Here is a 15614-nt window from a genome sequence, read left to right on the forward strand (position 1 = left end):
TTTGTATTGATCTCTTTGGGAGATTGTTGGTTTATTGGTTTTTGGCATTCTGTTTTTGGCACTTAGATGTTTTTTCCATCTAGTGTTGCCATCAATGCCAAAGAGGGAGATTGTTGGTATTATGGATGACTTTGACATGTGTTGCATTGGTTTTTCCATTGATGTCAACACTTATATTCTTGGAGGTCTACAATATGTTCACTGGTATGGTTAGTGGCTTATACACAGTCACCGGGATGTGTTCACCAACAGGTTATATGGTTCACCAATAGTGATGATGAATTGTTATCATCTGGAGACCATTTGGTTATGTCGAAGACATGGATTGGAAGTTTTCTTTTGGTGTTTTGATTAGTGGTCTAATTGGGTTGACAGATTTCCCTTTACTGGAAGATAGGTCTAGGTAATGGACCGGTACTTGTTATCTATTCTAGATCAACATGACACATTATGGAAATGGTTTATTGATTGGATAATATGGTAAATGTATTGAGCCGACATGTTGTATCGCATCAAGACTTATTTTTAATTGATTTTAATTTTAATATCTTTAGTGAGCCAACCTATACATTTGGTCTTAGGTTTTGTATATATGATTGTAAGATCTTATTGAAGATCGGGATATAGGATCATATGAGTGTGTTCGAATATTGAAGAGCGAAAATAAGCAGATCCATGTGTGAATCACACAGACATTATTTGAAGGTTGAAGGAAGGTTATTGGCACTCATGTTGAGATCTTAAACCGGTACTGAATCCAACATTGCAGATGCTATTTGAGCAGTACATTATCATTAGATTTAACCATCCAATTGTAGTGAGTGTGACTCCTATTTTATGATTGAGCAGTGAGCTCTAGGCGGTTGGCCTTTCTGCATGTGCAAACCCCATTTTGTATACACTTACTCTTTGCAGTAGTATCATCTGATTATGGGTAATGTTTCCCACCGTGGTTTTTCCCCTTACCAGGTTTCCATGTCAAAATCTTTGTGTCATGTGTCATGGATGTTGTTTCTCTTTATGTTTCATGCATTAAGTTATACCGATACTGCTATAACTGTTAATCTGTTTTATTGGTATTAAGTTTAAATTAGAATAATTTGCATTTGGGTTATAATTTACTGAGAACTGGTTCACAACTGATTCACCCCCCCCTCTCAATTGTCCTTCCCAGATCCTAACATGGTGTTTATTTTAGCCCCACATAGTAAATGATTTTATAGACTAGGAATTGGAAATCCTAGTCAACAAAATGAAAATCATTGCAAAAAGTAACTTGCTTTGTAAGAATGGACAAGTTGATTGTTCTTTTTAACTTGCAAAAAATAAGATTGATTGTGATTTTTACCTTTGCAAGAAAATGAAAGATTTTTGTTCTTTTTAGAGCCCAAAATTTGAGGTGTGAATCCCATCTTTTTAGAGCCCAAAATTTGTTGTTCTTTTCACCTTCCAAATGTGATTATTTTTAGAGCCCAAAAATAAGTGAGCTACTTTGTAGAAAACCAAATTCAAAAATGAAGTTCTTTTTACCCAAATGGAAATATGAGTTCTTTTTAACCAACTTTTAAAAAAGATAGAAAAGAAATCACTAAATCCTAATGTAACTCCTCCAAATATGCAAGAAACTGTTAGAAACCTGCAAAAAAGAAGTTAGTGAAAATTCAAAACCTTCGGTGGGCTTCCACAAGCCTAATTTAAAATTGTGGTTACAAATTTTGCACTCCTTATTCTGAAATGCCTTGAAATTTGACTGTTTGAAATTTGGAGGATCTTCCAAAAATTAGATTTTGCATTATAACTCTTAGAGGTCTGAAACCACTCTCAAATATCTTGACAATATATATGGAATATAACTTAAATTATAAGAAAGAGAAAAGAGAAGAGGAAATGTCACATATACTTAACTATCAAATGCGCTAACCTACATCACAAAAGTGTTAACCTATGTTACAGAAGCGCTAACTGATGTTACAAAAGCACTAACCTATGTGATAAAGGCACTAACCTACTATTTGAATGCGTATATTCATGATTAAAAGTGCTATTCTATTCAAAACATATGCTAACCTAAAATAAAAGTGCTAACCTATGTAACAAAAGTGTTGTCAAATTTCACAAATGTGTGAAACTGATTTACAAAAGCATTAAACTAGTTCTGCAAGAATAAGACAGGATATTAGAAAGATAAGTTTGAGGCCTAAGCCCCACTGTGTGCGGCAAAATGTGTCAACTAGAATTTCATCATCAGAATACTACCTGCAACATATTAGTTTCACAAAATACAAAGGAAATGCTACAGGAAATCCAAACTCAACCAATGAAACTACATGAAATTGATATAAAGTAAAAACACTATTTTTACCTTCATGATTTAAGTCTCATTGTGTCCCAACTCCACTATTCTTGGTTGTAGATGATTTTCTCTCAGACAAGCACTGATAGCTTCCAAGATGACATATGAAGAATGGACTGATAACTGATATTTAACTGATACTATGATATGCAATATGCAAATGATTTAAAGCTAAATGATTATGCTAAAATGAGAAATGCTAAATTGTTAAGTTGCTTCAAGATAGAAACTCATGGATGCATAAGTTTTCTCAAATTGTTAACTTGAAAACTCACTTGAAGACTCACTTGAAGACTAACTCTTTCTAAACTCAAACTCCCACATTTATAGACCTTGAGAGGATAAGATGACGTGTCTTAGATCAACGGTCATGATCAGATCTGTAGATTTGGATGGATGTGAGCAAAGGTGAAGGTGGAGAGAAAGGAGGAAGGAGAAGACAAGTGTCACTCATCTCACCTTGACTGAGTTGCTAATTGAGGGAATCTAGGGATGGTTGGAGAAGATTTAGGCATGAGAGGACAAGTGGACTCAAGTCCTTCCTAAGATATAGGGATGTTGGAGAGAATATAGAAGAAGGTTAAGCAATATGTGTATGCACACAATATTTCATTAAACTTGGAAGTTGAAGATAAATGATGAATTAATATTTAAGAAATATTAATATCTTTAGCCACATGATTGATGAGTTGGCAAAGGAAAGATGAAGTCGAGATGGAAGGATGATTTGGAAAAGAGATTAAATAATTTAGAAATTATTTAATATTTGAGACTATAGGATAGAGGAATAACCATTAAATATTAGATATTTAATTGGTTGAAGGAATAATTAAATATTAGATATTTAATTAATTGATCAAAGGAAAAGGATAAATGACTTAATTAATAAAATATTTCAATTAAATTAATTAATAGAAAGACATGAAAATGAATTAAATAAATTAATCTTTTTAAATTAACTATTTAATAAAAGAATAATTATTAAATAAATATAAAATATTTATTTAATTGCTCATAGCCATTTTTATGTGTATACAGTTCTCACCAAGCTTCCTGATATTATGAAAGCTTTTTTATGTCATTATGAGAAGGTGTTCACAACGCAGGGAAACTCTTCGGCCAAAGCCCAAGCTTTGCAAGTTTGCTTAGCTGTTGTTCCCAAAAGACTTTCCGAGTCTCAACAGATCTTTTGTGATCTCTTACTGACCATTGATGATCTCAAGGAAGCCCTTTTTTCTATGGCGGATGATAAACCCCCTGGGTGTGATGGTTTCCCTTCTAAGTTCTACAAAGCCCTTTGGCCTTGTGTTGGTCTTGACCTACATAAGGTCTACCTTGAAGCTTTTCACTCCCAGTCCCTCAAGAAGATGCTTAACTGGGGTAACATCAAATTTATCCCTAAGATTGGGGATCTAGAGGACATTTGCAATTGCAGGCCTATTACCTTTCTTAATGTCTCATATAAGATCATTGCCAAAGCCTTGGCTCTTAAGATTCATCATCTCCTGCCCTTGATTGTTCATCCAAAGCACACTGGATTTATCAATTCTAGGTTTATTCTGGATAATATTATTGTTGTTTGGGAAAGGATGGACTGGGCGCGACGCTCCAAACAGTAGGCAATCTTCCTTAAGATTGACTTTGCTAAAGCGTATGATTGCATTGAGTGGACATTTATTTTGGATATGCTCAAAGCTCTTGGCTTTGGCCCCAGATTCATTCAGTCTGTCTAGATGTTACTCGGAGATGCTTCAGCCTGCATCACCATCAATGATTGTTAGTATGAGGCTTTTGGTCTTTTTAGATCCATTTGCCAAGGCTTTCCTCTGGCTCCTACTTTATATGTTCTTGTGGTGGAGGGTTTTGAGTACTTACTTGCTAATGCTATCTCTCTTGGGCGTGTCTATGGTATATCCCTACCTGAGTCACCTTCTCAACTTGTCAATGGCCATTTTGCGGATGACTCCTTTCTCACTCTCATTGAGGAAGAAGATAATGTTTAGGTTGCTCTTCAATGTCTGGACACCTTTTGGTTGGCTTCTGGCTCAGCCATTCAATGGCACAAGACACAATGTTATAGGCAGTCTTTTCTTCTCGCCCTACCTTGGATTCTTTAATATGGCTGGAAATGAATTCATCATGGCAAAAATAATTACTTTCTAGGCATCCCTTTTGCCTTTCAAGCTTTGCCTTTGGATCTTTGGAATGTTGTTTTAGTCAGGATTGAGAAAAAGTTGGCCTATTGGATAACCAGGCCTCTCTGTCTGGTTGGTAAATTTCCAATTTGTTCGAAGGTTTTGGCTGCCACTCATGTTTATTACTCTTCATGTTGGGCTCCTTCTAAGTCCTCTTAAATGAAGTTTGAAAGACTTATGTGATATTTTATTTGGGCCTCTAGTTCCAACCATCAAGGTTTTCATATAGTCGCTTGGGAGTATTGTTGCCTTCCCAAGGAGTTCGGAGTGCTCGACCTTATTTCTACCTAGAAACAAGGACTTTCCTTATGTGCTAAATGGATCAACAAAACCTTATCTGGCGACAAGGCTTGGAAAATCCTTCTTCGGAATTGCATTTCTTCAGGATTTGTTGCCAATAGGCCGGCTTGGAAGGGGATTGGTTTTCAAACCCTACTCATTATGAAAGACCCTATTCATATCCAGGGTACTTTTGTTGTTAAAATAATTTGGCATTCTTGGGAAGCTATTAAGCCTTGGATTCAGTGGACGGGTGATGGTGTTCATGATGGGATCTCCATGAATCAACACAACCTCTGGTGGTCACCTCTTTTTTAAGGTTCAAGGGTTACTGCTAGCCAAAATCTAGGGTGTTAGTGCTCTGTGTTTTCATAAACAGGGCATTCGAACACCTAAGGATCTATTTTCTAGATTTTCTATGATTCTTTGATAATGAGATGACCTCCACGTCCAGTTTCATCTGTCTCGACCTGATTGACAGACTTATGACCTTCTGGTTTTGGCCTTACCCTAACATTTGTTACATAAGCTTGGCATTCAATATGTCTGACCTTGGTGGAAGGATTGGAAGTGGCATACTTGGACCCCTTTCACAAGCTACAAACCTAATATGGGTTATCTCTAGTTGGTTCCTCATTTGCCTATGGTCCATATTCTTAACCAGTGGTGGTACTTCCAGTCTTCTCAGAAATCCTGGAGACTCAAGTTTCTTATTGTTTGGTCCACCACCACTGAACCTAAGATTGCACACTTTTCTTGTTGTGTTCTTTTTCAAGGGTTGCCTTTGGGTTCCAGACTTAAGCAATTGGGGTCCTAATCCCCTGTTCCCTTTTTATGGTCACCTAGAAACTTTTATGCACATTTTTTGGTTATGTAGAAGAGCTCAACAATATTGGAGATGGATCCATGATTTCTTTCTGCCTGAGCCCTTTTCTTGGCATATGACTCTTCTGGGAGATTCACCTAGAATCCCCTTCAATTTTTCCCAGATCTGGCATGATTTCAGAATGGAGATCCTATTTACTCTTTGGAAAGATAGAAATGTAGTTCTTTTTACTCACAACTCTTTCAATATCAATGTCTCACTTTATGCTAAAGCTTGCGCAATAATGTATTAATTAAGATTCAGGTACAAGAAGATAAAGTGGCTCTTGAGGTGAACCACTTACAGGATCTCCTTCAACATTGGGGAAACACCCCTTGTGCGGTTGCTAGAGTCCCGCAAGATTTTGTTTCTGCTAACTGCACTCTGCCCCATGGCCACCGCCGTTGCCGAAGTTCGTCTTCCTAGTTCTCTCAGACCCCGCGGTCCCAGGCTCCTTGCCACTCCTCCGGTGGGAGAGATGACGTGTGGAGGTTCCACTCGACTTCTCCTCCACGACATGGCTCTACTCCGGGGTGGCCTTCTGCTGCTCCTGTTACTTTGGCTCTTGTTGCTAGTGATGGCTCTGGGTGGCCTAGGGCCACCACCTCCAAGTTTCCTCGCCTAGCTCTGGCTATTTCGCCTCCCAGGCGGGAGGAAGGAAAAGAACAAAAAGACCCTGAAGATGGATGGTCCGTGCTAGACCTAGATCCTAGCCCCACTGATGTATGCAACAATAAAGATGATCCATATCCTCCCTCCTTAGCTATCTCTTGTTTGGCTACTTAAGGAGGTTTTTTATGAATAGCTTTATTTTTTGACTCTGCCTTCTTGTCGTGTGACTCTCGCGGGGTGATCTTGTATTCCCCAACCTTTTATTGTGAATATGTACTTTAATATTTTTATCTAATTGAGAAGGCCTATTCATTAAAAAAAAAAAAAGTACAACTTGAAGGAGAAAATATAAATTAACAATTGTAAATTATGCACAAAATGGTATTATAATTAAAATAATAAGTTCACTTGATTGTGTGTGTTTTAGGAAGGATTTGAAACTAATCAATAAGAAGAAGAAAAAATAGATAAAATTTAATTGTTATAACATGATAGTATAGATGGTTTCATGGTGTTTTCTAGTCTTCTCTTATTTCCAATTCTTTTGTTTTGGTGACTAGTTTCTGGTTGTTTTATGGTAGTCTTTTGGTAGTTTGTTTTTTGGGTCTCTCACATCTCGTGAGTCCCCTCTCTACCACCCTATGGTTGTTGTGTAAAGAGTTCCCCCCTCTCTATAGTTCCATGGTTGCTATGTAAAGGGTTCGAGCCCTTACCCAATTTATCTAATGGGAACATGATAGTATATAAAAATCTAAATTGATGCATAAATAACTTGATATTTTAGTTCTCTTTCTTAATTTTCAACATATGTAGGAAATTTATAATTGGTACTTTTTTTTGTAATTTTAGTTTCAACTAAGGTCTAGGTAGAAAATAAATGGTTGAGAATCTATTTGAATTTAAAAGCACTTAGCAAACATTAAAATACCCTTCCTCAACACCCATTAAACACCTTTTCATGAACTTAACTCCCAAATTTGAAGGAGTTAAACACTGTCAAATTTGGAATACATCAACATAGACATGTGGCAAGGTAAAAAGTTATGGGTGCACATCAAAACAAAAGATGGAAAAGGGAATATAAGTGAACCAAGAGGATGGAAAATTGAAAAATAAATAGAGAGAAGCACCAAAAAAATATAATAGTGTAGATATTTTAAATAAATATAATTTTAATATAGATAATGGAGAAGCTTGAAAGTTTTTAGTTGATAGAATTAGCATAATGGGTGTATGGTAGTATAAAATAATATTAAATAGGCCACATGAGAGGAAATAAAATTTTAGAGAGAAAATAAAAGAAAGAAAAAAGAGTGTGCACAATAAAGTGGGTTGTCATTCTGAAAAATTGATTGTATAGGTATGTTATAGGGTAGATCATTAAGAGGCACTTGAAAAGGAGAGAAATGAGCCTTTGTGTTGGGATTCCAATGTTGCATAATGTTAGTTGATGATAGTGGGTTGTTCCAAAGGGGAAAGAGCACTATTTGTTCTTGATTAAAATTTATTATTTAATGATTGATATTAAATACACACTCATGATGTCATTGTTTTCTTCACCAACACTAATGAAGAGGAAAAAGGACTATATCTTGGCCCTATGTTGCCCATATCAATAAGATCCTTTGTTATTTTCTTGATTTATCTCTTCTGGATCTTAGGGTAATGATAAGAGTGGTTATCATCAAGTTCAAATACCAATTTCAAGCTCAATGATATTCTAGAACCATCAATTAAGTGGTATTCCTTAGGGTATATCTTGAAAAAAATCCATGCTTGTCCAACACAACTTGCAAGTTAGTATGGTAAGAATCATTCTTGATCATGGATGACTATTTTTGTGTGATCAGGTAGAGGTCTAACCCAAGCTACATATCCTCTTATAAAATATCTTTCCATCCTTTTAGTAGTAATTACTTGGGATGCTCCATTTCATATTCCCTTTAAAACTATTTTCTTTCCTTCACCTTTCAATTTCAATTCCATTGATTGTTAGGTTTTTTGTAATTTTCCCATAGATTGTAGCTATTGTACATCAAGAACCATGTTAGTATCTTCCAATTTGACCATTTAGATATCCTTACATGTTGAATGTTCTCTAAGAATAATTTTTAGCTACTAAAATATTTGTGTGCATAGTATCGAAAACACATTAACCATAATCATATTGAATCCCTTGAAACTCTTAGCTACCAAGCCTCTCCTTTACACTTAAAAACCATCAATAAATTTATGGATTCCACCACTATTGATCAAGACAATAATCCTCTAACCTATGTAAAGACTTTACAAATTTTTAATGGACTATACATTTGAGTTTTAGTGAGAGCTACAAGAGTTCCTTCAGCTCTATCTTCTCCTTCATCAGTCAAATTTTAAATCTTAAAATTAGTATATTTCCCCATCTAACCTAATTTTTATTTAGCACACATAACCTTTGTTGAATCACTTGTTCCCTTTCTCCGATGCGGCTACTTACAATAGAAATAAAATTTCTTCCTCTTAAGTTCATTTCAATTATCTTCGTGTATCTTTTTAATAATAGTAAAATCCTATCCCTTTTGTCCAAACTTCTTCAAGTTTATAGGAATATTAGCATATGATTTAATTTGAGGTAAGAAAGACAAGAAAGCAAGGGCCCTTTTAATTGCCTCTTTAAAAGTGGAAGGCTCCAGTACCTTGACTAATCCTTTCAATGGCTCTACTAATTCTTTTAAGAATAGAATCATGATCTTTTTCTTAAATAGATTAAGAATAGTTATCCTTTGAAAGTCACCTATGTAGTGTTTTCACTATATTAATTCTTGAAAGTAAATTTATGGATCAACCTTCTCAAATATTTCTATCAACCTTTAAATAAACTCTTCAAAAGAAGTGATGAAACTATACCCTTGTGTTATTATGCCATGGTACTATAACTCATGGGCTATACCTTCTAGATAGAGGAAGGAAAACTTGATGTCTTCATCTTCATACATTATATTTAGAGATACGTAGGTAGTGACTTTCTATATCCAAAGATAGGTTGAATAATTTTGTATCCCATAAAAAATAGGAGCAATAACCTTGCCAAATATTACTATAATTTATTGTAAAACTAATTATGAATTAGTTTCTTCTCAGTTTGAGGATCATTTTAGAATTTGAAGTTGCAACATATAGGAAATAATAAATCATACCAAATTTATTGATGTAAGAATTTCCATTCAACATCAAGAGCTAAAAACATCCTCTTTTATCTCTATTAGCTCTCCTTTTGTGGGATCTTATCTCTTTTAAGTGATTTTTGGTTGGAAGGGATTGGGCGAAAAATCAACCACTTGGTTAATGCCTACTAGACTTCCTTTTTGAGTAGGTGATTCTAGAACTTAAAAAAATAAATTGAACTTACACATCTTTCATCATCATCGCCATTTCATCTTTAAGTTCTTGAGTCATCTCTCTCTAGTTTTCTTTTAAATAAATCACTACTTCAAAAATTAATTAAGCCTTGTCTTCATCTAGTAATTCGTGTCTATGTATAGTTGTTATATTCAGTATTCACTTTAAACCAAAATATGTCAACTTTTGATTCCTTTTAGGAAATATCAAGGCACAAATACTAAGCAAAGTGACCATTATACCAAAAGTTATAGTGTCCACTAGAGTTAAGGGTAGGTTATTGTTTCACTAGAGCACGTAGGGGCAAACCCTCTCATGTATACATGACTACCCCATTGTCAGTGGTTTCTAGCCTTGGATACAAGCCCAATGAATATTCACACACTGCAACATACATGGTTTTCATCTATCAAGGATATCACAACAATAAAAAGCTAAGAAACCATTGTTCCAAAAGTTTGGATAGTTAAGGAAAAGAACCCGCTACTGTTAAGGGTGAGGTTGCCGTCCCATCAAAGTTCTTGGAGACAAGGCCCTTATGGACATGTGGTTGGTTGATTGTGCATAGGTCTCAACCTTGGCTACACACCCGACAAGAATCTCCACCACAACAACATAGTGAGATTTTGTCCAATAAGGACATTACGAGCCCACCATGCTCTACAAGGCTTAACCTGAAGATCTTGAATCTAATACCAATATAATATAGCTAATTAGGGATATTATAAATATTTTATCAATTTGACATCATAGTAGAGATTTCTTTGGTGGCTAATAGTTCAAGTTTAAAAGTGACCTAAATCACCACATATTTACAAAATTTTATTTTAGTCTTTCCTAAATCGTTAGAGAATTTATTCTATTAAATTTTTGAACTCAAAGATCCACCACAATATTTGATACATGATTGGATTAGATTCGCCAAAATTTTATAATTTATTGTAGAAATCTAAATTGATTCACCAATAATATATCATAAGTATTAGTTACTTCAGGGTTATATCAGAAATCTTTAGTTTCCACCATTGATTCAAAATATAATTTATTGACCATCATTGTATTCCATGAGGTAAAATGTACCTACAAGTTGTAATTATCATGCGGCTTGAAAATTCTTTTCAATTGTTGACATCAATGAAAATTAATGGTCTAAAAGTAATTTTGGGCCGCATGAGTATTATAGATTGTTGGTACATTTTATCTCACAAAATAGAAAGAGGTCTATTAAATTATTTTAAATTAATGGTAATAACTAAATAAATTAACTTGTTTACCCCTTAAACTCATTAATGATTTCCACCTACAGGCCTCTGTGTTTCTATAAGAATTTACCTTTTTAAATGAAAGGAATGCATACTCTTTTTTTTGTTAAATCACAGCCGCAACGGTTATATATTAATGATTAAAATTAAAGATACAAAAATTCTGCATACACAGACCAGATCTTGGCTTCAGATTCTAGGTGTCCTATATGACACTATCCACTAGCTAAAAACATACTGTATGATCCTAATAAGCATGGAGATTGAAAAACCATGTTGTATATGTCCATATCTGCTAAACAGAAACCACAAGGAACTTGTCCAAGCAATTTTTTGGAAAATAGTGGAGAAAAAAGTCCCAGTCGCATAACAAGAAATTCATAATAGCAGCAACACTATTGTATCCAACACATAACACAATTGTGCTAGAGAGTAACAAGAACAAGTACAACCCCAAACAGAATAAAAGAAACTTGTAGACATGAACCAACTCATGAAACAAAACATGTCCTACACTGAACGTAATTAAGTTATACCACTTGTTGAATAGGACTAGAGAGTATGGTCTAAGAAGATTGTTTTCCTAGAAATGAAACCTTATCCTTGAGCTAGGAGAGAAGATCTTGGGCTTGTAACCTGATTTAGTATCATTATTAGTACCATATTCAGCTAAAGAGATTATAAACTTCAATTTATCTAGATGGCTAGAGAAAATGATTTGAATTTCAACCTCATGCAGTGTCACTAGAAATCTAAAATTCTAAATATATTTGGGTATGATAAGATTACATGAGATAAAAATTGTTATGGGAAGCTAATAAACCAAGAAGAGAAACTTTCCAAGATGAAGGGAACTAAAAAAGGGCAGGTTGTAGGTAAAAATTGTAGTCCATAATAACTTAGCATGGGAACAAAACTAGAAGCAGATCTTAAAGGATTCGATTCTACTATGTAAGGGACAAGTAGAGATTATAAACTTCATTTGAGTTATATTTATGTAATATCAATTATAACTCATCCTAATAAAATAAGTATTGATAATTATAAAATTGTACAATATAAACATTAGAGTGAAAATAGGCATTTTTTAAAATGACTAGATGAAATTTTTTTAAATTTATGATTAAAAATTATTAAATTATTTTATATATATTAAATGATTAAAAAAAAATCTAAAAATTCTATTTCTTCTATAACACCAATTTTTTAAAGTCAATTATAGATAAATTATTTCTATAATATATTAAGTTTAAAAATATATATCCCACTAGTCTGATTGGTTCTCCAATAACATGTGGGTTGGGGAGACTAGACCTCATAACCTCAAGCTTTACAATTGGAATATCTTGCCAATTCAGCTAGACCCAACTCATTAAGTTCAGATATATACATCTCAATTTAATAATCAACTTGATTAGTACAAAATAATTAATAAATTGAGAATGTTGCTGACAACAATCTTTAAAAAATATTTACAATAAATAATAATATTGTATCATTAAAGAAAGTCATTCTTTTTTGTAAGACCGACCATCTTTTATGTTTTAATGGCCTGCCTTCTACGACTTCGTTGCCATAGAAAATATAAGCCCGACTGTCTTTATATTTCTGACTGAGCCGTGTTGTATCACTTCCTTGTCAAACAAGTTATCATTTTCAGATGAATACTTTCTTGTCAAACAAGATATCATTACCAGATGAATACATCACTGATGACGAGAAACACTTTGAAACAAATTACAAATTGGCTTTTTTATCATCCTACTGGAACTTTCTTTTACCGACCACTCCAATAATAAATACGCATGCATAGCCACTGCTTTTTGTAAATGGTTGTATGCTTACACTTTGTTCTCGCTGACCTTTTGTCATCTCTTGCAAATCTTAGTTTTTCTTGAAATCAGTTATATACCAGTAAGAATGGCAGAAAAAGGATTCGATGTTCAGGGATTGGCAGCCAGAGATGAATCTGGTGTTCTTTCGCCTTTTAACTTTACTCGCAGGTAATGAATACTCTCTGCATTAATTTTATAACGGGTTTAAGGGAATTAAGTTTTTTGGGTCATCAAGATTTAGTGTTTCTTAGTTCTGGTTATATGTACATATTTTAAATTCGTGGTTTGTAGTTCCGTATTTAAGGAGCTTCATTTGTTTATGGAGGACGACAATATTTCTGGAATGAGTTTTTTTTGACAGTTTGTAATATTTAAAAGATCATTTTTATATTCAGATATATGCAATTTTTATCGATGTTTTGGATTGTACTTAGCGATTCATTTTTGAAAGGGAGGGTGGAGTAAATCAAATTTCATTCTACTTTTCAGGAAGACTGAACCCAATGACGTAACGTTCAAAATTGCTTTCTGTGGGATCTGTCATTCGGATTTGCACAAACTCCGCAACGAATGGCATAACACCCTATACCCAGTTGTCCCAGGGTAAAGTCTTTTACAAACCCCTATTTATTTTTTGTAGTGCATTTGCATAATCTATGTGGTTGTAGATGCACAAAATTAATGCAACTTGATCATCACAGGCATGAAATCGTTGGGACTGTGATTGAAGTGGGAACACAAGTAAAGAAATTTGGCGTGGGGGACCGTGTTGGAGTGGGGTGCCTGGTACGCAGCTGCCATAACTGTGACAGCTGTGAAAAAGGGGTAGAGCAATACTGTGACAAATATGTCTTGACCTACAACGGTATAGATGTCGATGGCTCTATCACCTATGGAGGCTACTCATCTTTAATGGTCTGTGACCAGAAGTAAGTCAACTTCCTACAACTGATAAATTCATTATTAACACATCTTTAGGGTTCCAATTCATAATAATAGGGTTTCTAAACAAGCCAAAACTCCTTAAACTTGTGGGATTTGTGAGATGTTTCCAGGTTTGTAATTAAAGTGCCCGAGAGCCTGCCATTTGATGCGGCTGCCCCATTGTTATGCGCTGGAATAACTGTTTACAGCCCCATGAAGTATTTTGGAATGACAGAGAAAGGAAGTCGGTTAGGCGTAGTGGGGCTTGGTGGTCTTGGTCATATGGCGGTTAAATTTGGCAAAGCATTTGGTCTGCATGTGACCGTCATCAGTACATCCCCAAACAAAGAAAAAGAAGCCAAAGAGGTTTTGGGGGCTGATGATTTCCTTATCAGCAAAGATGCGAAACAGATGAAGGACGCAGCTAAATCGCTGGATTATATAATTGATACTGTCTCAGCCGATCATCCCCTGCCGCCATTGCTCAATTTGCTCAAAGTCAATGGAAAGCTTGTTGTAGTTGGCGTTCCTGATAAACCTCTACAATTTCCTGCTCCCAGTGTTATATTTGGTAAGTTAATTCCCTCCTATAGTGGCAAAATGGCAATATTAACAACTTCAAATATGTATTGTATATAATGCAGTAGGTCTGCACGTTATGGACATTATTTTCAGTTTTCGTGTTACCCAGTTGGATTGAAATTTGTTTTTATGGTTGTTTTAGGGCGGAGATTAGTTGCAGGTAGCTTAATTGGTGGAATTAAGGAAACGCAGGAGATGATGGACTTCTGTGCAGAGCACAACATTTCATGCAGCATAGAAAAGATATCTATTGATTATGTCAACACAGCAATGGAAAGGCTGGAGAAGGGAGATGTTAAATATCGATTTGTTATTGACAATACTGAGAGTTTTAAGGTTTAAACCATAAGAAGATTCCATTTAGTTTTTGAAGTAATCGGATTTAGTCCGAGAAGATTCGATTTAAAAAAACATTAAAAAATGTTGAGAAAGAGACTTAATCCCGATCCCCTAAAAAAAAAAAAACCAAGTGTAAGAGTTTTTTGTTTTAAATAATTGGGATTTATGTTGTTAATTTAAATAGAAATATATTTACAATGTTAACAATTTATTAATTTATTTGTATGTGTTGATTGAATTTTGTGTAAATGTTATTTATTTTATGTAAAGTTATAGAATGTATTTGCAGTAGTGTTACATCATTTACCATTAATTCAAATATACCACTTCAAATTGCAACTAGTTGTACCTTCTATGCATGTCCCAATGAACTATGCTATTCACAAAATATTTTACCATTTTCCAAGTTCCAAGGGTTTCACAAATTGGCAATACATTGATTAATGTTTCAAATGCAATTTAAATGCAGGGTTATCTTTAAGATTTTTTCTTATCTGGTTTAACCCATGTATATATATAGGCAAATTGCTATCATGGGGTAGCTCCCTTTTCATTGATGATATAGAAAAGATTACATAGCTAGTTACAAAGATTATGCATCAAAATGCGGATGGCCTCCACAACTTCTTGGAGTGTGCCATTTGCCACCTGTCAGACACCTCTTTCCCGGTCAATAATCTTTCATAGATCTTCCCAGTGTCCAATATCTTTCATAATTACTGAAATAGTCCCATCAATCGTCATTTTTGATAGGAAGTAGATAGCCTAATTTGCCTCCCGATATACATGCTTAATGGAGAAGTTATCCATGTCTGCAAGGATCTCCCTTATACTCACAACCCACTGTTGAAGTTTCTAACTTATCGCTTTGCTCGAGGATATTGCATTGATTATAATTAACGAGTCCCCCTCAATATCTATATATCTATTTATTTTTTTGCTTGCACCATTTAAAGCCTTCATAGAGAGCTTTGAACTCAACCTCGT

The 15614-nt window shown here is 34.6% G+C and overlaps 1 protein-coding gene across 1 annotated transcript; it reads left to right on the forward strand.

Annotated features, from left to right (window-relative positions):
• The first annotated feature begins 12761 nt into the window (after nt 1–12761).
• Nucleotides 12762–14842, forward strand: LOC131076337 (mannitol dehydrogenase). Its single transcript, XM_058013481.2, has 5 exons — nt 12762–12950; nt 13272–13385; nt 13484–13711; nt 13838–14277; nt 14431–14842. The coding sequence occupies exons 1-5, from the start codon at nt 12868–12870 to the stop codon at nt 14628–14630; spliced, it is 1065 nt and encodes a 354-aa protein (XP_057869464.2). The 5' UTR covers nt 12762–12867; the 3' UTR covers nt 14631–14842.
• Nucleotides 14843–15614: the final 772 nt, after the last annotated feature.

This window comes from Cryptomeria japonica, chromosome 11, assembly GCF_030272615.1.
Source record: "Cryptomeria japonica chromosome 11, Sugi_1.0, whole genome shotgun sequence".
Classification (NCBI taxonomy): Eukaryota; Viridiplantae; Streptophyta; class Pinopsida; order Cupressales; family Cupressaceae; genus Cryptomeria; species Cryptomeria japonica.